The sequence below is a fragment of the Neolamprologus brichardi genome, chromosome 6, assembly GCF_056152115.1.
Source record: "Neolamprologus brichardi isolate AB-2024 chromosome 6, ASM5615211v1, whole genome shotgun sequence".
NCBI lineage: Eukaryota > Metazoa > Chordata > Actinopteri > Cichliformes > Cichlidae > Neolamprologus > Neolamprologus brichardi.
Genome location: NC_142109.1, coordinates 17,686,314 through 17,713,266, shown reverse-complemented (window position 1 = coordinate 17,713,266; position 26,953 = coordinate 17,686,314). Strand labels below are relative to the sequence as shown.

The following is a 26,953-nucleotide window of genomic DNA, read 5'->3' as shown; positions in this document are numbered from 1 at the left end:
TATAAAAGTAGTTGAAATGTTTATTGACCTTGGAAATAGTGTTTTGACAACATACTTAGATTTATTTATTTATTTTTAGGATATTAAACTTAACGGCCTTAATCTAGGAAACATTTAAAGAGCAAGGACAGCTTGTTTTTTCACTCAAGACTTCTGATTGATAGAAAACATCCTAATTTTTTTTTATTTTTTAAATAAATCCAGCTCTACGGGCCGTATTTAACAAAACACAAAGCTGAGGATAAACACAGATTTATTTACAGTTCCACAATCACAACCTCAATAACATGTCACTGCAGGCAAGCTTGGGCTAAATGACGCACTGCTTCACATGAACAGTAAAGAGTAGCTCTTTCTAAGCAAGTGAATGAGATACTGTGAGTTTGCGCAGAGTACATCTTGACATAAAAATAAAGGTAGTATTTAGTACATACATGAAATAAGTACACAGTAGAAAGCAAAGACAATGAAAGTGTTTTATAAGATTGTCGCAGAGGTTACATTTCATCGCCCACATATCATGTAGTCATGGTGATTCTGCTGTGACCATAATAGAAAGGGGGTGCGAGGCAAAGATGAGATACATGATTGTCCAAAAAACCAAGATTTTCTGATCATTTTGATCATGGTAATGGGCTCCCAAATTGCAGATAAGTTGATCATTAAAAGGAAAACGCTCCCTTTAAGAAGGTAAATGAAAAAAAAAGTTCCTTTAAATTAATATTACAGACTGAATTAATGGCTGTGCCTTACATTACAGTCCTCTAAAAAAACTGGGTTTTCACTTTAAATTCCAGCTACAACATAAACATTTTCAAATCAAAATCTTAATTTAACATTTAGAGGACTAAAGCTGCAATGCAAGTTTTGTTTGCGCATCGACCCGTGGCTGGGTGTTTGGCTTGGATGGAATAAAAGTGGAACGCCGAGCGCACCGACTGTTTCTCTCCTCCATCTTGAAATTAACAGGCATCCTCTCGAGTCCAACTCATCGAGACTTCAACCCTGTGAGAAGGAAAGAGTATAACACGCTTCATTAAAACACAACACGACTTACTTACAAAACAAGCTTCTCACTTGCGGGCCTGTGAATATGATCAGTGCAATTAGGAAAAACTCAAACTGGACTGACTGTAGTGGCAGTAGCTGGTGGCGTGTTGTAGTTGAACAGGTCCTTGTAGCGACCCTTTTCCTCCTTCTGTTTGGAGCGGATCCTCTCCTCCATGGTTTTCAGCTCCTTGGCCACAGACGGTCCCAGAGAAGGATCCAGTTCCAAGAGCTTCGCAAAGTCGGCTCGCGCCTCCGTCTCATTCCACACGGCAGCGTGGGCTTTAGCGCGCTTGTAAAGGGCCTTTACGTTGTCTGTTAGGAGGAAGAACAGCTATTCAAACTACAACATTGGTGACACAGGGCAGGGATAGCTCAGTAGGTAAAGTGGTTGCCCCATGATTGGAAGGTCAGAGGTTCGAATCCACTGAACGGCTACCCTGAGGTACCCCTGAGCAAGGTACTGTAGCCACCCGCTGCTCCTCGGGCGCTGCACTGGTGGCTGCCCACTGCTTGAATGGGTTAAATGCAGAGGAGTCATTTCTCTACAGGGACTAACACATACACATCATTATTAGATAGGAGCTCAACTGGCTTGTTATCCATCATAATTTGCAAATTATTGTAATGTGTGACATGCAGAAAGAACGTTTTTTCTAAACCTAACAAGAATTTAAATCCACTGAGAAGTTGTGGAGGCCCGAAAACACTCGTTTTATTAAAATCTGACTACCTCAGTAGCAGGAGGAGCAATTCTTGTGCCTTGCCATCATATCAATCCTTCGGACGGATGAGCTAACAAGAGAATGGCAGCGTCCAATAATATTAATGACAGTGAGACGCTTTTTCCTGCCATAATAACCCTGAACAACTGCACAGTTCACTTGTATGGCCTGAGATATAGTTTAGTGTTTGTCTGTGCAGAGGGCAATTGTGAAGCAATCAGCTGTCACAAGTAAAATAACCTGCGTATAATGAATTATTTTATTATACTGAGCACCTTTGTGTTGGTGATAAAACTCCCAAATGTTAAAGAATAAATGCCAAAAATAGTAACAGTATTTTACCATTTTAATATAGAAATGAAAAAAAAACAAGACTAATACGACAACCACAACTGATACGATCAGTCAGGTTCAGGCTGGTTTCTGCGTCTGTTCAACTTTCTGTGTAATACCCCAGAGTGGATCGGAGGGCGTGGGCATGACATCAACACGTGGTTGCATCTGTGGCCACGAGGTGGAACCAGATGATCCACTGACCCAGCTCCAGACCTAAACCAGGAGGTGCGACTTATCTTTGACGATGAGGCTAGTAGTAAATAACTGAAGTTATGCAATCTGCGACAACTTTGACAAAACTGACTCTAACAGAGTCACATTTGTTAAAAAAAAAAAAAAAAGATTAAAGGGTGTATTTTACCAAGTTTCTTAGCAACGATGATATGCCACAGAAAGGCAAAAGAGAGAAAGCAACTAATGCTGTATTAAGCAAGACGCTAACGTTTAAGTGGTGTCATCCTTCAGCAGTGAAATTGGTGCAAACTAACTAAATTTGAGTCAGGCAGCCTTACTCTCGTATTTGAAGAGAAGGGACGAGCAGTGTTCGATGACCTCGTAATACTGGCCCTCGAGCAAGAGGCACTGACAGTAGTTGAGAAGCAGTGTTGTGATCATCTGGTCCAACTTTAACCAATTTTCATCTCCAGGTTGCTCCTGAATAAAAGATTTCACAAAGTATTCACAAAATGACAAGAGACACAAATCTTAATTCCACTTGAAAACATATTCAAGGAAGGAAATGTATGACAGCAATGTGTCCATGGTTATCAGTGCACAAAATGCATGACTGTCCCCCAACCTTGATCTGTAGGTTTTTAAGGCAGGCGATGCCATTGTAGTATTTGTCTCTGGCCTCACTGATGTGGCCTTCTTTGAAGAGCTTGTTGCCCTCCTCGTGGATCTGAGGCACAAAACTGAGTTTCTCTTCATCCGTCATGGCCCACACATCCAGCTGGAATGACCCGGGAGGAAGAACCTGGGCAGGCAGAGAGACACATGAAGTATATTTAGTATATTTGATGCACCTATTAATGGAATATAATGAGTGTATTTACTGAGGAAGAAATTTGAAAAATATATATTTTTCACTAGTATTTTCTTTCCTTTTTCATGATCCCATGAAAAGCTTGAAAATATTTCCTAATATAGATTAAACAACTTTACAGTTAATACAAAGTTAATACAGGCTGAAACAATTATTTGATTTATAGCTAATTAACTGGAAATTATTCTAATCATCATTTTTCATATAAAAATAACACATTTTTACAGTACCAGCTTTTGACAAGTGAGATTCTGCTGCCTTTTAGCTCATTTAGTCATTGATCTACTTAATGTATAACGTAATTATAATAAAATAATAATATTATCCTTCACATTTAAAAATCACCTGCTGTGGCGACGTTTTGTGAATTAAAAAAAAAGCTCTATTAAGTTTGGACTACTGGTAAGATCAAACAAGCATAATTAAGGTGTCACTTTGGACTAACAGCACAATTTTTAATGGCCTAATCAATAAAGAAAATACAAAAATATATATGTATAAAAACTCAAGTACTGTGTTGGTGCTATTACTGGAACCCAACCCAGCACCACCACTGATGTTGCTCTCCTTCCTGCTCACCTCCAGCAGCTCGATAGTAAAGACAAGTGGCTGTGGATTGGCTTGGAGATGATCCAGGTCCTTGTGGCCCAGAGAGTGGTGCGAGTGGATCTGGGCAATGCCACAACAGTGCCTCTGGCCTTCCAGAGGGTCCTTACCAACACTGATGTTTCTTAAGGACTGGGACACAAGCGGATAAAGTGCTGTGTGCTGAGGAATGAGACAGAGATACAATCAGCCCTGAGGAAGAATAAACTGTTTAACCAATCAATTCCAGTATCACCAGCTTACCAACCTTGGTGTCACAGGTAAATTCTGCAACTTCTCCTTCTCTCATAGTGATGACCAGTCTTTCCCACACAGCCAATTTAAACTTTTTGCCCAGGATGAGCTCCATGGGTTTACTGCGGCCCCCCATGGTTCTGGAGTCATCCAGCACGGTGCCCTCACACAGGCTGGTGCGGTAGTGAAAGACCACCTGATCATAAAAAGGGAAATAGTGTTATTACCTAAAAGAAGGAAGAATTAGCACCCCCAAATGACATATCTGTAAAGGTCTGCGTTGTATCACAGTGTGACCAATCACAAAAATGGAAAATTGACTGACGTGAGAGCTCGACGAATCAGAAGTCACAAACACAGGCCGTCCTGTTCCCGCCCCTATCTTTCCATCAGATGAAACAGAGGGGGGGAAAACGAACCAGGCCTAAAACGATCCTAACCCCGTCTACTACTGTATCACCATAAATCGACAAAACACTCTAGCTTGTCGGTGATGTGTGTACACAGAAGCGTCCGATACAGCAAAGACTCGGACTGACTCGAGTCCAAAGTGTTAGCAAAAGTATAAACGCCGATAGCATTAGCTAACGTACCTCGTCGCGTTACTCAGACTAAAGCCTGGATTGAACCCGATCGGTCGCTGGGACCGAAGGTCTTACCTTAGTTCCATTGGGAAAGGTTGATAAGTCTCCTTTACCGGGACTTGTTAATTTCTTTTTAATTCCCTCCGCGAGAAGCTTGCGAGCCTCTTCCTCCATCCTCGGTCGACTCTCAGTTCACGAGATATCACGATCTTTCGCGAGTGCTGTCGTTTCGTAAGACGTCATTAGAGGCGTCATCTAGCGCGAGCTTTTCGTTTTAAAAGAAAAACAGCTGTAATGGTTGACAATTGTAGGTGCGCAGAAACAAACACGCAAAATAACGAAATAAATAGATTAATAAGATTATTATTTAGCTACACTTTCATTACATTGATATTACCTCCTGGTAATAACAGGAGGTAATAACAGTCCCGATGTCGCCAGATGATGGCGCTCTCGAATATCGGAATAATGCAACGTATTTGTTTTATTTACACACACACACACAAAACGTTTCATATGTTTTTACTTTTTATGAGTTCTCTATGTACATTACTGTGCAAAAGTCTTGAGCCACCCCTCATCTTTTTATATTTTCTTTCTGAGGAGTGAGACTTAATTGTGTCTTGAGCAATAGTTCTCCAGGATTTCTGCAGGTCTTTCAGAGATTTTCTTTAGACATTGGCTGCTTTTTTTGTTTTGTTTTTTACTCATTTTCAGTCCAGACCTTGTACTTTACAATTTTTAGAGGAATGTTTGTTTGTTTGTTAAGTAACTTAACACTGACCCACAAATCATTCAAGCACAAAACAAATCCAGTGAAGACTTGACACAGCACCTGAGAGATTCTTAGTTGATCCATCTACTGTTGACTGAAGACCCATCAGAAACTGTATAACTGGAAGGGATGCTGTCAGGAAGTGTTACGGATTCAAATATTGAGGATGGATACAGGAGGAAAACCCAAAATAACAACACTGGTCCGGCCGGGTCAAGTCAAACAATGATTTAATGAACACACGCGTGGGAGATGGACACCATACAGCAGACAGCATCAGATCTCAAAATGGTGGAGCCTTGATCAAACTCTTATAGCCTCTAGTGGCCCCCACCCCATCATAAAAGCCTAAACATTCACATTCTTTCTCACACAGCGCCTAAGCTACGACCTTGGCTCCCTGTTTATCTGCTCCTGATGAGATGGGGCAGTATGCTCTGTTCTCTTCTAATCAGACAAATAAGGCGATGACTTTCTGGAACAGTATTTCTTATAACGCAGCAGTATAATGCATCATAATACAATATCATTCATTCACAATAAATCAGCAGTCTAATGTAATGCAAATGAGTTTAACAAATGTAATAATTATCACCTTCTTCTAATTCAGGAGCATAATGCAAACTAAAACTACATAATAATTCACAATCTTTAATTAGGGGTCTAACATGGCATAAAGTAATATCATAATCCGACAGAAGCCATTCTGAAGGAAGGAGACCAGAGAGAAAGGGCTGAGGTACAGCCATCTGTAAAACACAGCGAAGCCTCTGTCATGTTCGGTGCATTTCAGCCAGTGATGTTGAAGATTGTGCCACATTTGATGGGAATATGAACACAGAAAAGTGCCATCAGATTTTGACCCACCATGCAATATAATCTGGAAAGCATCTGATGGGCAACAGCTTCTTTTTCAGCATGACAGTTATCTCAAACACACTGCCAGCAGCATAAAAACCATGCTTATCTGTTATTTTTCCTCCTCTGTGTGGATGTGAAAGTCTGCAACCCATTGATTTCCCACACTCTACCTGCTAGCCTCCAGCAGATGGACTTTACCACTATTTTTTCTCATCATAATGGTCCAAACATTATAGCTTCATACAGAGTGATCATCAGTGCAGATCACCAAGAACCCTGTTATTTTTTTTTTTTAAAAAGTGCTAGCTTACTCCTGGCTCAGCAGTTATCTGACCAGTATGACAGGAAAGCAGCAGAACCCAAGTGTCCTTCATTGGGTTTGTTATTATTCCTGTTATTTCTTTTTAAAACTGGTATCACTGGAGATTTAGATATCTAGAATAATCTATTATCAATTTAAATGGAAATAGTTTCTGTTTATTGGGTCCAATTGCTCTTTTTAAGAGTCAATTAAATCAACCCTGAACATTCAAGTGCTTGTTTAGCTTACTTTCATAGATGCACACTCAGAGGATTTGTGAGGTAGTAAAGAGGTAGTGGTCCTTTGTGTCATTAGGAATAAAATGTGATTAAAAACCTGCTGGTTTGTCATACTCATAACTGATCTGATCAGGCTTGAAGTACCAAACCAGTGGCAGTATATGTAGCACAGTGCTGCAATTCAATTCAGTATATATACTGTGATTCTAGCCATATACCCATCTGTCCTGGAGTAACATCCTATTAGAAACACCACCTTCACTAAGGTATAAGCATCTAGAGTAATGTTTGAAATGTTGGAAACTCATACATCTTATGCATTTTTACTAGATGTGTAGACTTTATATTTTTTTACATTATTTTAAGGTTAAATGAATAAAAGAAAGTTCAGGTTTATCAGTTTGCTTTAAAAATGTACAAGGATCAAATCAGGTGTCATGTCTTATGTGTGTCTTATCTGATCTGGCCACTTTTTGAATTATGGCAAATGTGAGCTCTGAAAACGTGTTCTAGCTCTTTTCTGTAGTACTGATTCTCTCTTCATCTTCACCTCTCCACTACCTCTGTTTTTTAATGTGCATGCCACATGCCTCATCTTTCCTATTCTCACCTGCCCTGTCCTGTTGTCGCTTCTGCTCATTAAAAAAAGATGTGATCAGCATATGCTCCTCCAAATCTTACCAAATTTCCTTTTATTGTCCTATCAATTAATACTCTAATTAATATGATGTTAATTTATGTGAAAAACAAATTAATGCACTTTGGAATTTTTTGTAGATTTAACAGAGGGAATGGCATCAAATCATGTGTGTTAATCACAGGCTTAAAATTGGTTCTTTGCTTAGTTGTCTGTTACAGGTCGACCTAACACTGACTGATTTAGGTGCCTTTTTATGCTTGAATGATTCATAGGTCAGTATTTTAAATAAAAATCTATAAAAATGGTTAGATACAAGGACTAGTCTACTGCTCAAGACCAATGTCTCTAAGCATATTTTTAATTTAAGCTGAATGATGAGACTCCTCCAGGGCAGTAGGTCCAAAAACGGTATCTACTATTTTTTTTTTTTACTGATTTAATTAACTTATTTTGGTGCATTTTTTAAATATTTGCCAGCATAAAAGTATAATGAAAATAGCCGTTTTGTTATATTTGTGACTAGAAATTTTATGTTAAAGTATTCTACATGTTTCATTTTACATTACTGTGAAATATAACCATATACCATCCAGAAATTATCACTAATTGACTTTTGCAATGTGAAGTTTATTATTTTTTTTTAGTGTGTGCTCAAGTATGGGACTTTTTCATATTTTAAGGCAATAGACATTTTTTGATGTATCCCGGTTCAGATCAAATTTCAGGCTTTTATCCTTTATAGCTTTTTCAGACACGTTCAAACATGGCCTCAAAATCTGAAAAAGAAACATGCTGGAAGTAGGTCAATGGACCATTTAAAAAGAAAGTATTACATTTAAATTGAAAGTAAATTTAACAGCAATTATTACATATATCCAAACTTTGGACCATGAAATTGTATATAACAAATATCTATATATCTATATATATATATATGTGTGTGTGTGTGTGTGTTTTTGTGCAATCCTAATGCTTCTGTTAAATAGATTTGATCCATCATCCTTTAAAAGCAGACCCAAAGCTACTTCTCAATTAGCCTTACAAATTGAATAAATGCGTAATACCTTTCAGAACAGCGGATGAATGGAGTGAGTCAGACAAACACGCTCTTAGAACCAAGAAATAGCAGGTCAAAAATAGATTTCACTGGAAAAATGCACTCAATAACAGATGCAGAGGTAAATGCCTGATTTTGAACTATATAACATCTACATTTTAAATATATTGTGAAATATATCATGATTTAAATGAATGGCTTTTCATTAAAACCAACTGACACAGATTAAAATATACAACATTTTATAGTAATTTCACAGTCATCTTTCACGTAAAACAGAATACACAGGCGAGACGGTGGTCTTTTTGGTATACACATACAGTAATGTCAGTTCATGGAGTGGAAATATAGTGAAGGCGCTGAGTGGTAAAAGTAGGAGTGGTCAATATGTCAAACAAACCAAAAACAAAGAAAAACAACAACAAACAGGTCAATATATCTTATGAGTGTCAAAATACCATTAATTGTAACATAGTTGAAAGAAATGTTGTGAACATGTGTGGGCACATGAAATTTCATTTTTCAAAATAAGGTAGGTAGAACAGTTTGAAGCCTCTTCTACCACGGACTGCACAGCTGATGTAAATCACATGGTACACTGCAGGCGAACACAGAGAATGGCAATATTAGCATTCATCAAAACAAAGCTTTGCACATAAAAAGACAAGTAAAAGGTTTAAGAGATAAAATGAACAAAATTACCTCCAGGGATAAACAGAAGAAATCCAGGAATGAAGAAAATAGCACTTGAAATACCTGTGGGGACAGTTTTATTAGCTACAGTCAAGAGAAAACACACGCAACGCTTTGAGTTCTTAATTAGATTAAGAAATTACTACATAACTACCGGTCCATTTAACATTTACATGCTCTGAAACAGCCAGAAATGCTAAGTTAAATGAGAGGATTGATGAAGTTTGCCTGTACAGTAAATCTGAAGCTACAGCTGCATAAATATTGAAAATGACTAACTACTCTTTTGACAAGATTAACACGTTGTTGTTGGAAATCACTGCTTAGTGTTCTAACAACATTAATAAAAGGTGTGAACAAGAAGGTGAAAAAGTATCTTATGATTATAAATTATGTGGCTGAAAGGAAAGCATAAAAATGGAGAAAATTGAGGTAACACCAGAGGACACCAGAAACAGGCAAACTGCAAATTCCTAATATACAACCATCAATATCGATGGTACTTTCAGTTTAGTTAGGCAAAATTTAAGTGGTGGTGTCAAATATTTCAGCTGTAGCTCAATCTGTGATATTTGCAGCTGCCTGTGGGAACAGCAAACCACATTTATAACTACAGCTCACACAATTGTGTTGTAATTTTCATAAACAAACCAGGAAATAATTGGCCTCTTTCCTTCACTATGTGATCTCATTTTATGTTGCACATGAAAGGAGTCTGAACAGTGTAAAACACTTTAAAAAAAGAATGCTTGCACAGCTGGGCTGCACTTATAGACTTTCTGGTTATAAACACAATGAAATGGTCACAGAAAAAATAGTGCATACTTTACAACATTTTAAAGTACATGTCTAAAGGCCCCTATGACTAGATGGAATTTTTTTGGATTTAATTTAAAATGACACTGTAATTAGATTTACCCACAAATACTTAAAGGTAGTTACACAAGAATAAGGGGGTAACGAGTCAGTTTTTCACACGAATTATACTGCAAGTAAATGTAAGTAGTGTGTAAGTAATTTTAAGTAAGTAAGCAATTTAGTGGGAAAACAAACAGACAAGCTTGAGCCATATTATGCAGCGGCTTGATCTTGCCTAACTTGTTTTTCTACAAAATTACTTATTTAAAATTACTCATGCAGTACTTAAAAACGTACTTACACACTACTTAAATTTACTTGCAGAGCATAATTTTGCTTTGTTTCCTGTAAAAATCTGTCTTGTTACTCTCTTATTCTAGTGTATCTACCTTTAAGTATATAATTATATTGTAATTTCAAATGAAATACATTGAATTCCTTTTAGTTACAGGGTAATAACTCTCTTTGATATTATAAAGTGTTACTAAATAATGCAATACTTGAGCCATATGCACAATCACTCTTATGCTAGTTCATTTGGAGGCAGATGGTGACTTAGCAGATGTACATTTTAAAGAAAATCTTAAAGGGGTGAGTAGAATAATACATCAACTAATGTATGATAAAATAGCACAGAAGCTGATGCAGAAGTGATTAATAATGTGTTGCTAACTTTCAAAATTCTCTACTTTAAAAAAAGGGGGGTAAGAGATTACCCCCCACCCACAATTCTTGTGGTGATGATGCTCAAGAAAAGGCTTGGGAGCAGTGATAAGAGCATGAATTGCTCTGAACAGGACTCAGGGTTATGGAAGTATGCCCAGTCAACTTTAGATAATGAAATTTCTTAAGCAGATTTTACAGCTTAATTGCAGAGTTGCACCTGCTCCTGTAGCTACTTATGAAAGGCAAATTGATCTAATCTCATCTATTTGGACTCTGGTGACATTTTCTTAATATGTTGTGGGTGAGCTCATCCCAAAGAGCACATTAATTGCTTGATTTCTGCCTCAAGCTGGAGAGGAGACACTCTATACAAAAAAGGCAGACATGACTAATTAAAAGTGCCTAACTCGGGGTGAGCATTCGAAGCTGATATTCGTGGAATGTGTAGACCAATTTAATGGGAGGTGCTGATTTTTGTAAAGGGGAAAAGCAAGGCTCATTTGATCTGAAAAGACTTTTTAAAACTTGCCTGACAGATTTTAATTCATTATAAATCCTGGTTGTACAGCCAAAGAAATTCTGAATAACAGTTCTGAACATATAGATACTTGATAAAATGCACTGGGTTTGGACAGAAATACAAGATGAGAAGTATTGAACACTCAGCTTTTTAGAGGTTTGGAGGCAGAAAAAACAAAAGGGACACTACTAATCAAAGACAAGGTTCAAGATAGCTAAACATGTGACACACAGAGCCACTACCGGGCCCAGCAGACCTCTGCACTATATGGAATGTGAAGTGTGATCTCATTCAATACAAACTTATCGCAAGCATGCAGTCAGAGCATTGCACTAGGGCTGGACAATTAACCAAATTTGAAACTCAATCACAAATATGATTGACCAGTGCTGAAAATGCTTGTTCTGTCAATTGAGTACAAAGCAAAAGTAAATCAAGCGCCTCTTAAATCAGTGCCTCATCACGTGCCTGCATAAATAACGAAATTCAAATGTCTGGTAAGGCAGAAGGTGAAGCGCTTGCTCCTTGAAGCAGATCCTCATCTGCTGTTTGGTAATACTTCAGATTTAGCACAAGAGATATTAACCAAGAATACTTCATACGCAAAGAGTTTGCACTGCAAGGCAACACGAACTAAGTTATTCAACCACCTGAAAACACACCACAAGAGTATAGGAATAGATGAACAGATGAAGGCCAAGAAAAACAATGCAATGTTTGCTAACATGAATCATCCAATGTCCACTCATGTCCATAAAAGCAAGGGTGGATACGACACATCAGAGTATCCACCCAGCTCCCAAAGATATACTGAAATCACCAACCAATTGAATTCCATTTGGCCAAGATAGAAACACGGTGAGTAATGGAGGGTTCAGAAAAAATGGTCAACTTACTGGAAAAAAGATATTTTATTTCCACAAGATTTTTCCAATGTGGCAAAGCCTGTCCTGTCTGCAAAACATCGCAGGTATAATGTGGAGGGATACACAGCTGTGGACTACTATGAGCTTTATTCACACCCATACTACACTTACAATGATCTAACTAAAGATTTCCCTGACAGTAAGAAACAGTGATTCTTGTATAGGTTTGTTGCTACATTACAAACATTCTGCTGACAACATTGAGTGTAGTAACAATGCGTAAGCTTGAAGAAGTTATTTTAGAGGACAAGTGGAAGTTTTAGGTGTTCTAGGTGCCTAAACAGCCTAAACCTTAAGCCATCTGTCATTTCCAAGTGCAAATGCTCCTTCGGTTCCCAGAAACTGAGGGACCTTTCAGCTGAATTTAAATGATCAGGGTGGCTGTTCCCTCAGGTGTAACCATAAAGTAAAACCTCCAGGCATCCAAGAAAAAGAGGATTTAAAGAGGTTCAGTGGAGTTTGAGGTTAGCGGGAAGTCGGCCAACTAGTTGCTACAAAGATTATGCACCATGTTATCATTTATTTACAAAACCCCCCAAAAATGTTCAGATGCTGAAGATGCTGAGCGAGGGTTAAACTATTCTCAACAAAAGCAGATGCTGACTGAGACAAATACCATCATGTCAAGTCTGAGATGACCCATATGCACTAAGGTCAGTCAGCATGAAATATTTGCACTTTTCACTTTTCAAGTGTAGGACAGTTATCTACCATGGATATAATAAAGCCACTGGTTGCTAGGGAAACATGTGTTTCCTGACTGGTTGGCAGTGGTTGTTGGAGGAGATTGAAAACCTCAGAGCGACTACTTTGGCTGCAAACAGGTTGCCACAGCTGCCTCTAGTTTCTCATCTTTTTTTAGTTCCTCTAGTTTTTCATACAATCAACGCATGGTTTTCCCTAGCGACTGGTCTCTAAGCCTGTGTAACTCAGCGATCCTGGATTGTCACCTTAATCGTCATAAGGCGGTACAAAAACAAAGAAACAAGCAAAAAAGACCCACTGTACATCATTCTTGTTATGATTCTGTCACTCCAGTCGTAAAAGCAGACAGACTGTGAGATCTGGACTGAGAACTATACTGTCCTGTAGCAGGCAAGGACTATGGCAGCTTTCTGTGTGTTATTTTGTGTGTCAAGATAACACAGAGATCCTCCCACTTGTGGGAAAGCACACCAGCACTAATGGACTCAATGGAATAAAAACATTCCATTCTGAATTATACTATTTAATCCACTATATAAGTCCTGCATTCATTCATGTTTGGTCTGTTTACAATTTGATAGAAGTTGAGAAGTGACGTGCTTCTTTGTGTATGCTTGCATTTGGACTAACATGCATTTCTAAAAAAACAACAACAACAACAGTCTAAATGCTTTGCATGTCAATATTTTATCTTCCTTACCTGCACTTGGATTGAGCTGTATGCCAATACCTGTGAAAATAAGAGCTAAAACAAAAACAGCACAAACATTATAGGTTTGAAAGGTTCTGTTTTTATTCGTTTGGTTATTCTGGCAATAGCTCTGTCATAATCTGTTGATCAGTGCAGGGGGACAAAGTTCACTGTGCAAAGTGCCAAGACTATCATTGCCTGACACAACACGGAACAAACTACCTGGTGTAACATTGCAAAACAATTTGGAGTGGCGCCTTAGTGTTAATGTTAGAGCGTCATTTTGAAGTGAACTTAAAATCAGAAAGAAGAGGTGTGTTTGTCCTTTTAGACTGCAGAAATTTAACTGGAGATTAGCAATTCTTTTGAGTTTAAAACCAAAATTTAATTAAAATCACTAAACCATCTACAGTGGGAGCAGGCAGCCCTTGTTACTGTGATGCTCCAACAGCCAAAATGAATCAGGTAAACATGAGAAAAACAAGTTTCTCTCAGTAGATTGTTCTGGTTTGTGTGTTTCGTACGTAATAAGTAATAAAAACATGTACTTACCAACTCCAGTGATGAGGAGAAGGAATGAAGAGAGAACAACCCTTCTGTTTTTCTTCACCAGCGGATGGGACACCCACCTAGGCGAAACGTGTTTTTAAAGTAACCGTGTTTGTTATGCTTCTCCGTGAGAGAAGACCGAACTTACCCGCAGCAGTGCGCAGAAAGCTGCGTGACTGAACTCAAGGTGCTGAAGGACCACTGAGAGCTGCAGTAAGACAGTGTTGCAGGGTCACTGCGGAGAAAGCAGAAACACGCTTCATCTCACATTCACAGAAGAAGCAGGGAAAAGAAAAATCACACCTGAACTACAGAGCCCACCTGATTTTGAAGAAGTTATTGAAAGAGGAATTCCCATTGTTGCCCAAGGCGTCTTCATTTTCCAGATTCTAAAACAAGAGGAGATGATGGATGTCATATAAACGGCAAAGAAAAATGTATAGCTCGCAGAGAGGAAGCAAAAGTAATACTGTTATTATAGTTGCTGGTTTTTTTCCTATTTCTTAAGGACGTGACTTTCAGATATGTTCATCTGCTGTAGAAATTTATTAGGCCTCCCACTTCTTCTTTTGTCCACACATGCCCAGTTTGTCCAGTTTTTTTTGAGGACACACTGCACAGCATGCTAGGAAACTTCTTGTTGGTGCAAAATGTTTATTTCATTGTTCATATATTCGCCAGAGGAAATGGGAACAAATTATGTGTTTGTGTGACAGGCTGCTAGGAATGAAGTGCCAGGAAATATCATTTAAAACTGGTTCTTTGCTAAGTTGTCTGTTAAGTGTAGACACAATACAGGCTCATGACTGGAGTTAGATACTGCTTTTATCCTTGAATGATTCAGGCAGTCAGTGTAAAGTGGAGAAAAAAAACTGGAGAACTGATACCTAAGACCACTTTACTGCTTGTAAGCAAAATAAATAGAAATGAAGGGCAGCTCAAGACTTTTGAACAGTAATCTACAAGAGTTACTGGCCTTCACAAATATGTTGTGATAGAACCACGTTTAAAATAGTTCTTTTCACACGGTTAACAACCAAGCTCCATCACATCTTACAGATTCCATTTTACCAGAACTTACTGTATCTATGTGTGTTTCCATGAATCCCTCCTTGACTTTCATAACAGCCACACTTGGCACACAAGCCCAACTTAGGCACCTGCCAGTTGTTTTTTATATCACATATTATGATTTTATTATGTTGCCTAGCTACCGCCAGTCACAAAATGACCAGTTTGAACTTTTATGCTCCTATAACACATTGTAAAGACATCCTATTGTTTTAATTTCATTGCAATAATGTCTCATTCACATCCACAAAAGTTGAATTATGCATTCAGTATTAGGCTGGATCAAGTTGCCTAGCAACCACCTAGCAACAGGCTAAAATGAGCAACTTTTACTGTATAAACAATATCTACCACCACTATTTTTCTTAAACTTTTCTCAGTGTTGGTAGATATATCTGTTTGCAGCAGAACAGCACAAAGAGTTCACAGATAATACTGTGGCTGGTGTGTACAAGTTATGCTAATACAGCACTGTGCTGTCAGACTGCAGCCTTTGTGGCTCCTACAGTTCTCCAGCTTATAATGGGAGGCAGAGCCTTGAGCTACTAGACACATCTTTTGTGGAAATAGCTAGTTTAAGCTGTGGACAGACACCCTCTCTCTTCCTTCCTTTAAGGTTGAAATATTTCCTTTTTTGACAAAGATTACAGTCAGAGCTAGATGAGGTAACGCAAAAAAAAAATAAATTTTAAAATGCTGCTTTATGTTCAAGCTGCTAGCGGAAGCTCTCGTGAAGCCTGCTCTTTCACTCCACATAGATTCAAATCATCTCATTGTTACATGTCATTAAAATTGTGTGCTCCCAAGGTTTATTTCTTTTCTTCTTTCTTCTTTGGCATCTTTTCATGCTCTTGTTTTCTTTCTTCTTTTGTTTCATTTCACTGGCTGCTGCCAATTGCTGCCCACCTTAAGCCTGGATCTTCTCTTTCAGTCCTCAAAATCATAAGTTAGCTGTCTTCCTTGCTCACAGGGACTTGCTGAATTCTTGAGTTTGTAGCTACAAATTCGTAGTGTTGTTATAAAAACACTACAAGCTAAAACTGATACCAGTAAAAAAGGAATTAGACAGCCTCTCACTGGAAATGTAACAGCAACATAAAAACAAAAATGCAAACAATGTTTTGTATCTCTTGTGTGCATGCTACCTGATACTTGAGGTTAGTGGGTTCAGGGGAGGCGGCAGCAGCAGGTGAGGGATGATTCTGAGGTTTGGAGAAACTCAAAGGGCCAAATGTCATCTCTCCTCCTTCTCTGTCCTTCCATCCCTGCGGCTCTCCGTCAGACACAACCCCCTCCTCATCTCCCTCCAGCACAAACGCATCGTCGATGGTAAACTGTGTTGCCATGGTGATTCCCTCTTACACCCTGAGGTCCTGTAGCCGGATGCTCACTGTGATTTAAGAGTAATAACGAATGTTTTATGGATTTATGGATTTTTAATCCCTCAAATCGCAGGAGACAGCCTGAGAAAATACTAACTCAGCAGCTGCTGAGTTTTCTCTCACCAATCACAGCATTTCCCTTTAAACGTTTAAAGTTCGCTCATACATGCTACACTACATAAAAACTAAATAAAGTAACTCCACCACTTTGGTTTAAAAGGCGAAAACAGCTGCCGTGCTGCCTACACGTAACAGCGGATGGGATCGAGGCTAAGTACAACAGAGCAGAGGCTACGCGGCTTTCCTGTAGGTCTCTGCCATTGTTTGTCCTCATTCTTCTGTCCGATCAGATGACCAGGAGGAAAACTTACTGTCTTAAGTAAATCTTTTCTCCTGCGAAGAAACTTCGACTTCTGAACTTTGTTCGGAGACGAGTCACATTTTTGTAAGCCCTGAAAAAAGTGGTTTTAAAGCCTTCTGTTAGCAGTATCTTAGTTTTGCTTCTGTAGTGCGACTTCTTTAGAAGTTTGGACTCTCTTCTTTTTTTGGCAACCGGTAATCGATTAGATACGTCTGATTACGCCCAAAGCGCTCTCTTCGTGTGCGAGCCAGGGCGCCGAATCGAGTGTCGTTTTATCGATCGATCCGCTAACTTTTGTTATCGAAGGAGAAAAAAACTGAAGAAACTGTGTCAATCATTACAATTTATGAGATTCCTACGAAAAAATAGATGGCAAAGCATTACATAAGTCACTCGAAATTTCTATACAGTAAGTTGAATTTCTTTAGTTTAAAGCCTGGAATTTTGAGACAATAATTCAAAAAGGCGTTCACTGTGTGCGTGTGTATGCTGAATAATATAAGATAGCTAAAACAGATTAACGAATAAGTTTGGATAAATGATAAATACGATAAAATGAATAGGAAGAAACTGAAAAGAAATGAACAAACGTAAGTGACACAGCTGTCACATGATGTGTGTGCAGCTTTTTGTTGCAAGTTAGAGCTGTGTTATATAATTTAATACAATGCATCTCGTTAAAGATGGTCACGTTTGGTTCTCATTAACTTCAGGGATAGTATAGAACTAGCAAAGCTGTATTTTATTCGACGCAGTTTGTCAGTCTTCTTTCATAATTTTGATCTGGTGTAAAAACACAGTAAATATAAAAAATAATTATTTTATTAAAAGCACGAATCAATTCAAAAACATCTTGACCTGGGTTGTTTAGGGCACAACCTATCAGAATATCAACAAAAGTGTATGTTTGCATATTCGTGTTCATGGACTGTGGTCATCTAATGGAGGAAAGGCATCCCGTCCAAACCCACAAGCCAGTAATATATTACCAAGGCTAATTAATGTCAATTAAAGAGCTGGAATCTATTTTGTGCGTTTTTATCTTTTGCTTTTAATCAAACGGCATTTCAGCTTTTCATTTACTGGAGTTTTAGTGTATTTTGTTTTAACATATTCAATATTCATTAGCAGTGCACTTAAGAACTGATAACAACAAATCAGCTAAATGAATGTATTCTCCATTTGGATTTAAAGACACATATAGATTTACTGGATCTTTGTATTTACATGCATAATAAATTTGGTAAAGCTGCCTCTTCTCCCATAACTAGAATGATTTTTTTTAAAAAGGCTCTAAGGAAGTATTTATTTTGATATAACTTGCTTTGAAATATCTCCAGTTATGGGTATGCTGATGAAGAGGAAAACCAGTTGAGATAGTCGACACACTACAGTAAAAAAGAAATATTTCACAGGACTTGATGCTGTCCAACGCATTCAGGTGTGTGTTAATGCAATGCCATATTCCCTCAAGTATTAGTCATCTCAGCAAATCACCTAAGGCCAAACTGTGTGATGCTCAGAGAAACTGCAAAATACTGCACGTCTTAGTTCATAAAAATACAATAAGACAAAGACTCAACAACAAAGGTTTGCCAGGAGAAAGCCTCTTTTCTCTAAAAATAACATGGTAGCATCTGAACAAACAACAAAACACACGCGACAATATCCTTTGCACAGATTAAACCAAAGCAGAGATGTTTGGCCATAATGCACAGAGACACATTTGTTGAAACCCAAACACAGCATAGCAGCACAAGTACCTCATACCAGCTGTAAAGCACAGTCGTGGTGAGGTGATGATTTGGGCTTGGACATGGACACTTTGAAGCCACTGAGTTGGCCATTTAACTCCTCTGTACACCAGAGTCAAATGTGAGGCAGTCTCTCTGGCACCTAAAGTCCAAACTGGGTTATGCAACAAGCAAGTCTACAACAGAAATGCTGAAAAAGACAAGAAATCTTATTCTTATTGAAATGCTGTGGTGAGATCTTAAAAGCACTGTAAACATACAAGTGCCTGTAAACCTCAATGAACCAAAGGGACTTTGTAAAGAAGAGTGGGTCAAAATTCCTCCACAACAATGTGAGAAACTGATAGTTATACAGAAATTGTGGTTCTACAAGCCATTGTGAATCATGGGGTGTACGGTTTTTTTCACAGTACTCTGTGCAGGATTGCATAGAGTACTGTGAAAGCTTTCTTTGTTACATGACTGTAAAAGATGCAAGAGAGCCAGTTTACAAAAATGGTAACACTTAACCTAATTTATTGCCAGTTTTGTTGGTTTTTGTGTATGTTTGTTTGTTTGTTTTAAAATGATTTTCATATTTTATGTGTTGGGTAACATCCTAATCCCAAATAATCTAAATATTATATCTCAGCAAAAAACAACAACAAACAAACACAAACACACAAATACAATAAATAATAATAATAAAAATATGATTAGGAAATAAAAGTAATGTAGAGAACCGTTGAGTAAACTATGCTTCAGATTAGGTACACCACCTATACCAGGTTGATCTATATTAATGAAATAGAAGTTGTTGTTTTGTTTTTGTTTTTCCACTAATATTGTATGAGGTTTTTGTGGCTCCATGTTGTGGTGCTTTGCACCTGAGAGGATCCACAAATCTTTCTGCGGTTGTGTTTAGAAGGACATGTAAAAAACAATCTGCCAAATCAAACATGCAGAGCTGCCCACCGTCTCACCCCTTTGAGAATTAGGAAGCAACCGAAAAAAACGTTAAAGTCGTTCTGTTGTATGATGTTTCTACACAAATAGTAAGTCAAGTAAAGATGTCGCCTGCCAGTTAGGACAAGCTGGGTTTTTACTTTTTTATGCCCTTGTTTCTCTACCCACCACAACCTTCAGCAAACTAACATAAAACAGTTTAGGAGTGAAACTGTCTGTCTTCCCCCATAATACCCGTGTTTCACTTTTCTTGGCTGAGATGATGTGTTTTGCAAATTCTGCACTAAAGCACTGATACTAGAACTAATGGAATTTATTTGAAATTATCTTTGAAGGCGAAATAAACACTGAAATTTGAATATTTCCACTTAGTACCTGTTGCCAACATGTGAAATCATGTGATTTCCAATAAGTCAGAAGACTTGCATTATGCAAACAAACATCTCTAAACCAACAATCACAGATTAGTCATTGTTGGTTGCAGTTCAGGCGAGCAGATAGTAAGAGCTGCTGGTTGCAGTGAACAGTGGTTCAATGTCAGAGAAACTTTACTGACAAATACTCGTATCAGGACTGAATCTGGACACACGGAAATTCAAGAGCTGTAAGTTATGTATTTGTATGTGTGCGTGTGTGTGCGTGTGTGTGCGTGTGTACGACTAACCCAACTTGAATATGTTCAGCTACTTCCTAAAATATGTAAACATATTTGACATGAACAGGAAAATGTGTACATGTGTCTTTTGATTTTTGGAAATCTAATGAGGCAGTGAAATCCTTGTAATAACAACAGTTTAAGAAACTTTGAATGCAGACTGATATCACTACTTCACAGACTGCGCCACATATTGATCTCTCCTCCGGCTTGGTGCCACATTAATTTTGAAATCCTCTCTCGTTTGCAGATGGGACAAAAGGCCACACTTTGCTTCTTGCTGCAGCTCATTTTTGAGGTAAATCTGAAGAAGTGCAGGACAATATCTTTACCAATCCCACAGAAACTTAAATGGCAGGTGTTTTGTCTCTTAAATTTGTGAAAGTTTCATTTGATGTCTTTCTTTCCTCCTGGTCAGCTGTCATCATGCACAAAAATCAGGGTGATACCTGACTCTACGCTGGAGCTTCCTTGTCTCCCAGCAAATAATCACTTCATCGGAGTGGAAGAAATCACATGGAAATTCAATGGTTTTAAACGGCTTCTGTTTTCAGTGTGATGCAAATATTTGCTGCTTTTATGTACACATATGTATATAACACTTGGTCTTTTTTAAACTACAGGTGCCATCCTGTTTCAAAACTATCAGCCCGTCGCTTCAGACTTTTCCCTCCGCTTTCGCTCTGTCACTAAAACCAAAGAGGGCACGTACGAGTGTCTGTTAAAGGGGAGCAATATGGAAATAGTACGAAGATTTGACGTCATAGTTGATGGTGAGACTCTTTCGTCATCATACGAGCACTTTTAATTTTACAGTTAGTGGAGCAACGAACAATAAAGTGTTTGCTGTTTGTCTGCTTTTTGTTTCTTTTTGCAGAATTCACTGACTATCAAATGAAAGTATTTACAAAGTCAGATGTTAAACTCCCTTGCAATATCCCAAGTTCCAGAGAATTCAGCGCTGCACTGTGGTTCAAAGAAAGTGCAAACGGAAGAATAAAGTTGAATCTTGAAGATGACTCCGCAGATGATAATAAAAAAATAGAGCTGATTTTTCCAATAGACCACGATCAGAGCATCATGGTCAAAAACGCTGGCATGGAGGATGCTGGTATTTATGAATGTGAACTGGATGATGGAAAAAAGCTGAGCTCTATAAACCTTACTGTGGAAGGTAGGGGGCTTGTCAACTATAATAGAGATTTAATAGATTTAATGATTTTCACTGCGCGTTGAGTTAGTAAGAGGAAAAAAAGGATCGATTAGTTGCATAAAACATTTTTATTTATGATTTGTTTCAGTTTTAGCTCCTCCTACAGCTCTTCCTCACACATGCCAAGGCTCCACCTCACCATGGGAGCCCTGCCCGGAGGAGAACAGCCGCACAGCAGAACCCATACTGAAGGAGTCCATGACAGAGTTTTCAATGAAGCTGTATTATTATCTCAGAGAAATATATCCTTCTGGCAACATGCTCTTCTCTCCTGTCAGCATCGGTGGGGTGCTCTCCCATTTGTTGTTAGGTACGAAAAGAGAGGCGAGTCGCTATTTTAATGTAATCACGTTGAAAATGTTTAGCATTCATCATGTTCTCCAGTGAATCCTAGAAAAATGACAATGAACTGTTCATTCCTCTGAAGTCTGAAAAACAAGGCCATCCCATAGACACAACACATCCACTGTCATTCATGAACACTAGAATGGTGAAAAGGTGGCGCTGTTGCATTGTTTCACACAGTTAGTCTGTAAACACAGGCACGTAGGTCATTTTTAGCGATTCTGACATGCAGACATGTATTTTTTAGGCCCTAAAATATTTGGTCAGTGACGCAGTTTTCCAGTTTCATACATCACCATGTTAAATTTGAGATAAACCAACCAGATAAACCTGCAGGATACATTTCATGTTTCAGTTTTGCAGAATTTTAGAGGGTGAATTAATACAGTAATGAACAAAGCCAAAGAAATAACAGGTTACAGATTGATATTAAATTCCTCTTCTTTTTCTGAACTGGTCTGGCTTTTGTTAGGTATTATTGGTTAACGTCTTATGTGGTTAGCTCTGTGATAGACCTTTCCAGGATGTGCCCAGCTTTTAGCCCTATGACAGCTGAAGAAAATGAGTGGAAGATGATCGATGATTGGAAATGAATTGAACTGAATGGATGTTTTGAAGTGTAACTTAAAAATAGAAATGATGCTGTGATCATACAGCACTGCAATCTTCTGTGAATGTCCTGGACTTACAATGTTTCTGAGCTCATCAGCGTAACTAGTGAAACTATTTATTTGACCACTCCTAATATTCCCACTCTCTCCCTCTGTGTTGGAGAGTGTTTTATATATAAAGCCTAAAGATGGCCCGTTTTTCTTCTATTATGTCTTTTGACCAGATGTTATGAGTTCAAAAAAAAGCTTTCAAATGTAAATGTTGCACCTGAAATAATCTTCAGATCTTTCACCTGCTGAATTTATTAAGAAATAACAACAACAACAAAAAAAAGCTCACAGCTATCCACAGCACAGTACATTTTCCCATTACATTACATTTAAGGGTCATGCCATATTTTTCTCCTTAAACTAAAGGAGCCCCTGGACTAAATGTTTCCATGTTTCAAATAACTGTGACTTAAAAATGTTTTGGTACACAGCTAAAAAGACAAAAATGGATTCAACTGTATTTTTAAAATCAAACATGGCTTGCAGCTTCCTATAATGTACTAAACTTATTGTTATTGTCTAATTGTACCTTCAGGTGCAAGGAACGATACCCGTAAGGCCATTGAGAGCGCTATCTGCGTGCCTCACGACTTCCACTGCATTCACTCCCAGATGAAGAAGCTGAGAGAGAAGCTGGCCGGCTCCCTGCTGATGGCCTCTCAGATCTACTATAATTCACGTATTACTATCACAGTGTGAAGTATATCACAGAGCAGAAAATCACAGATCGTGGGAGATAAAATGATTTCTATTTTGGCTCTCCTCCATAGACATGAATCTGAGTGAGTCCTTTACCGACCAGTCGATCCAGTTTTATGATGCGGAGCCCACAAAGCTACTGAATACCACTGAGGAAAACACACAAATGATCAACAGCTGGGTGGCAGAAAAGACCCAAAATAAAATCACAAACTTGCTTGACTTTGTCCCACCAAGTTCACAGCTGATCCTGCTCAACGCCGTCTCCTTCAGCGGTCAGTAAACTGTGCGCACACCTTATGCACATTTCAAAAACGTGGAAACTGATAAACTTTGTTTACGTGTGTTTTAGGTCAGTGGAAGGTCAAGTTTAAACCAAAAAATAAAAAAGGACATTTCACAAAATTTAATGGTGATGTGGTAACGGTGCCTCTTCTCTATCATGACAAGTACATGGCAACTATGATGTATGATCCCCACCTAAAGGCACAGGTAAGGAACAAACCACCAGCTGACACTTTTCACAGCAATACGTGTCTAAATCCTACACAGACCTTTCTGCCACAGGCAACAGAAGTGACATCCTGTCTTCATTGATTCCTACAGGAAACATGTGTGTTATGTTTCTTTAATGTTGAGCTTTTCATCTTTAATGCACATCTAAACTGCTCTCCTAACTCACAAAACATACAGTTTGAACAGTAGCTTAGGTAATGTTAGCATCATAGAAAAATATAAATCCAGATTTCATCTGTCATTATACGGTTATTTTAATTTTATACTACAATCGCTATACAGTTTATTCCTGTATAAGTAAATATGCTAAAATACTTCAGATCTATAGCATTCAATTTCCTGTTCCCCAAAGGGTCAGTTTCTTGTCTCTAGTCTTGTCTCTTGAGCTATGACAGGTATCAGAGTCGTAACCAGATTCCAGCATCTGATAGTCCATAATTCCGGTGACCTGCAGTCCTGTGCAAAAGTCTTGAGCCACCTCTCCTTTCCTTATATTTTACTTCCAAGGAACCAGACGGTATCATTTTTTAAAGTGGTCTGCAGCTCTCCCGGCTTTCTGAAGGTCCCTTTATAGTTTTTCTTTGGACATTGGTTGCTTTTTCTTTCACTCATTTTCAGTCCAGGCCTGTGTAACTGACCATTTTCATAAGAATGCTATTACTACGAAAATGTTTTTTTGTTCCTCAAGCCATTTAACACTGACCAATGAAATGAACAAACAAGTAAAGAACCAATTTAAAATTCTATCTTCAGGCACAAACACAATTTGTATTTTTTTTTTGTTGACTCTATGAAAAATAACAAAGATAACACAGTTTTAAGAGCATTAAATAGTATTTTTGCACCAACAAGGTGATTTTAAAAAAGCTTTTATCTAAAGGGTTGGTGTATTTCAACATGCTGTGGAGTGTGCCCTTAAAAAAAAAAGAGGAAAATGGACAAGTGGAAGACCAAAAAACAAAAACTATCTATGTTTCCTCAGAGAGTTCAGGCTGTGTTGAAGAATAAAAGCAGATATTGACTTTCAGGCATGTTAGAATTGTACAAACTCTGTTTTTGCCATATATATCGTATTTTCATTAAATTGCTAAAGATTTTCCAAGGAAAATGAGCGATGGCTCAAGACTTTTGCACAACAGTAGATATCTTTAAGTTGGTAATCATGTTGTTGGCCTCAGTGCACCGTGGTTTTGCTCAGATGAGTTAGAGAGTCAACAAAGTTACTAAATTTACTGTACCACTGGTGCATTTTCTTTTTTCACTCATTACAAAACAATACACAGAGAATATTTCCATCTCATGGACAACCAGATGATTTAAACAAAGTTAATGCCAGCCAAACAGTTACAGGCACTGATACGATCATGTGTATTACGATGATGAGATAATTTTTTTTCACATCTCAGGTTTATTTTAAATGCCAGTGGTAAAAACAGATGGTCTCATAATGATCTCTTTTGTCACTTATTAACACTTCGAGTATTTTTTTTATCTTTTTTGGCCAACAGGTGGCGAGGTTTGCCCTCACAGGAGACAGCAGTCTTTACATCCTGCTGCCTTCCACCAACACAGAGGCAAAGCTGCAGGAGATCGAGCAGAAGATGACAGACAGGACTGTGGTTCAAATGATACAAAACATGAAAACAGCATCTCCTCAGCATATTGAGGTCACTCTGCCCAAAATCAAACTGAATTTCCAGCCAGAAATGAACACGCTTATCAAGAAACTAGGTTGGTTCATCTTCTGTGCTCTTCTCTCTTTCCAACCCAACATCTGACTTTTTTTTGTATTACCATAAATAAACACCACCCATGCCTTCATCCTGTGCAGTTTAGCTAGCAGTAAACATTAGGTTCCCATTTATGAAATATGTCTCTACGTTTGCTTTTTGATCTCAAAGCATCTCCACCACATGCTTGGCTCTCTTACCTGCTTTCACCCTCACTACTACCTTTTCTGTACTTTTCACTCCCTTTCCAGGACTGTCAGTGCTTTACGAGGGTGCCGACCTGTGTGGCCTCTACCCTCAGGAGAAACTGTTCCTGGACGACGCCAAACACAGAGCCTTCCTCGCACTGACCGAACAAGGAGTGGAGGCCGGCGCTGTCACCACCTTGTCCTTCTCCCGCTCCTACCCTTCCTTCTCCGCCCTGCGGCCTTTCATCATGCTGCTGTGGAGTGACCACACCAATGTGCCGCTCTTTATTGGCAGGTTGACCGAGCCGTGAGAGGAGAACATAACAAGGGATGGGGGGTAAAATGTGCAGGAAACGACAGGCAATGTTTAACAAAGGCTGCTTTGCTGCTGTGTTTGAAGTAATTTGAAGAATTTTTCTGAAAATTCAGTTGTTAAGAATCAATATTGCTTTAAATAGTCTAGTTACTAAAGTGAGCAGTGACTTGTGGATTTGGATGATCTTCCGAGACGATGATAAATAAACACATATCTACACAACACACATGGTGCCTATCTTCTGTTCTTGAAGAATCACATGTTCAAAGGAGGACAGACGCCCACTGATACAGCTCTGATTTATTTTGAGAAGTACTTACACAAACCCACCACAGGATGGCAGCCATACTGTGTGATTGACATGGACAGTGAATACACAGGGACTGCAACAGTGATTTTCCCATCTCATTCCCTCCTCACCCCTCCTGCATCATCACCACTGATATTAATTCAAGGAAGACGAGTGTCAAAATCGGCGACAGTAAAGGTTTTTTGTTCGTTAAAGCGAGAGCTTGCTCGGAAAAGCGAAGCGAACTGAGCAAAAAAGGTACCCTGAATCGTCGTATTCACAAATAAACAAATACACAGATGGCGAGGAGGCTGAATGCATGGCACGTCGGCATTCAGAATGATCAGCTAAGGTTGCACTCTATTATACAAGCTGATGGGGATTGCTAAACATGCAGCTGTACTGCAGATTGAAATGATTACATAAGCAAAGCAGGGTCAATAGACAAAGAGTCAGAAAATTCAGTGACTGTAAACAAAACGAACAGATCCAGAGACGGAAACAAATAACCACCCAGCCAGAAATGTGAACTCTATTTGATCACTGCCAACCAGAAATGTATCCTTAATGCCTGGATAATATGATAATGTTGTTTTGGTTTGATTATCTCACTGCCGACGTGCTGGGAGTCTCAATGTGCATAGACAGAGTGCAGAATAAACCTACCACCCTTTCCCAAATCTTACTGACATTATTTAAGCTCTGAATGAAAATATGCTTAAGCCTAAAAGTGTTTTTTATTAGTGTCCAAGCCCTTTATTCTTATCCT

The 26,953-nt window shown here is 38.5% G+C and overlaps 3 protein-coding genes across 3 annotated transcripts; 1 reads left to right on the top strand and 2 right to left on the bottom strand.

Annotated features, from left to right (window-relative positions):
• Nucleotides 1-236: 236 nt before the first annotated feature.
• On the bottom strand, nucleotides 237-4,810 carry aip (AHR interacting HSP90 co-chaperone). The gene is made up of 7 exons (XM_006787199.2): nucleotides 4,653-4,810; nucleotides 4,007-4,189; nucleotides 3,733-3,921; nucleotides 2,908-3,084; nucleotides 2,621-2,762; nucleotides 1,133-1,362; nucleotides 237-1,005 (listed from the first exon to the last, which is right to left on the bottom strand). The coding sequence occupies exons 1-7, from the start codon at nucleotides 4,749-4,751 to the stop codon at nucleotides 1,000-1,002; spliced, it is 1,026 nt and encodes a 341-aa protein (XP_006787262.2). The 5' UTR covers nucleotides 4,752-4,810; the 3' UTR covers nucleotides 237-999.
• Nucleotides 4,811-8,675: 3,865 nt separating this feature from the next.
• Nucleotides 8,676-17,092, bottom strand: tmem134 (transmembrane protein 134). Its single transcript, XM_006787197.3, has 8 exons — nucleotides 16,883-17,092; nucleotides 16,275-16,519; nucleotides 14,380-14,447; nucleotides 14,207-14,293; nucleotides 14,062-14,138; nucleotides 13,519-13,563; nucleotides 9,153-9,206; nucleotides 8,676-9,048 (listed from the first exon to the last, which is right to left on the bottom strand). The coding sequence occupies exons 2-8, from the start codon at nucleotides 16,473-16,475 to the stop codon at nucleotides 8,966-8,968; spliced, it is 615 nt and encodes a 204-aa protein (XP_006787260.1). The 5' UTR covers nucleotides 16,476-16,519; nucleotides 16,883-17,092; the 3' UTR covers nucleotides 8,676-8,965.
• A 2,943-nt stretch (nucleotides 17,093-20,035) lies between these two features.
• On the top strand, nucleotides 20,036-26,119 carry serping1 (serpin peptidase inhibitor, clade G (C1 inhibitor), member 1). The gene is made up of 11 exons (XM_006787196.3): nucleotides 20,036-20,175; nucleotides 20,477-20,524; nucleotides 20,645-20,756; nucleotides 20,850-20,999; nucleotides 21,104-21,400; nucleotides 21,528-21,749; nucleotides 22,982-23,125; nucleotides 23,217-23,420; nucleotides 23,498-23,637; nucleotides 25,170-25,392; nucleotides 25,643-26,119. Exons 2-11 carry the CDS (start codon nucleotides 20,477-20,479, stop codon nucleotides 25,888-25,890), a joined length of 1,788 nt encoding a protein of 595 aa, XP_006787259.2. The 5' UTR covers nucleotides 20,036-20,175; the 3' UTR covers nucleotides 25,891-26,119.
• Nucleotides 26,120-26,953: the final 834 nt, after the last annotated feature.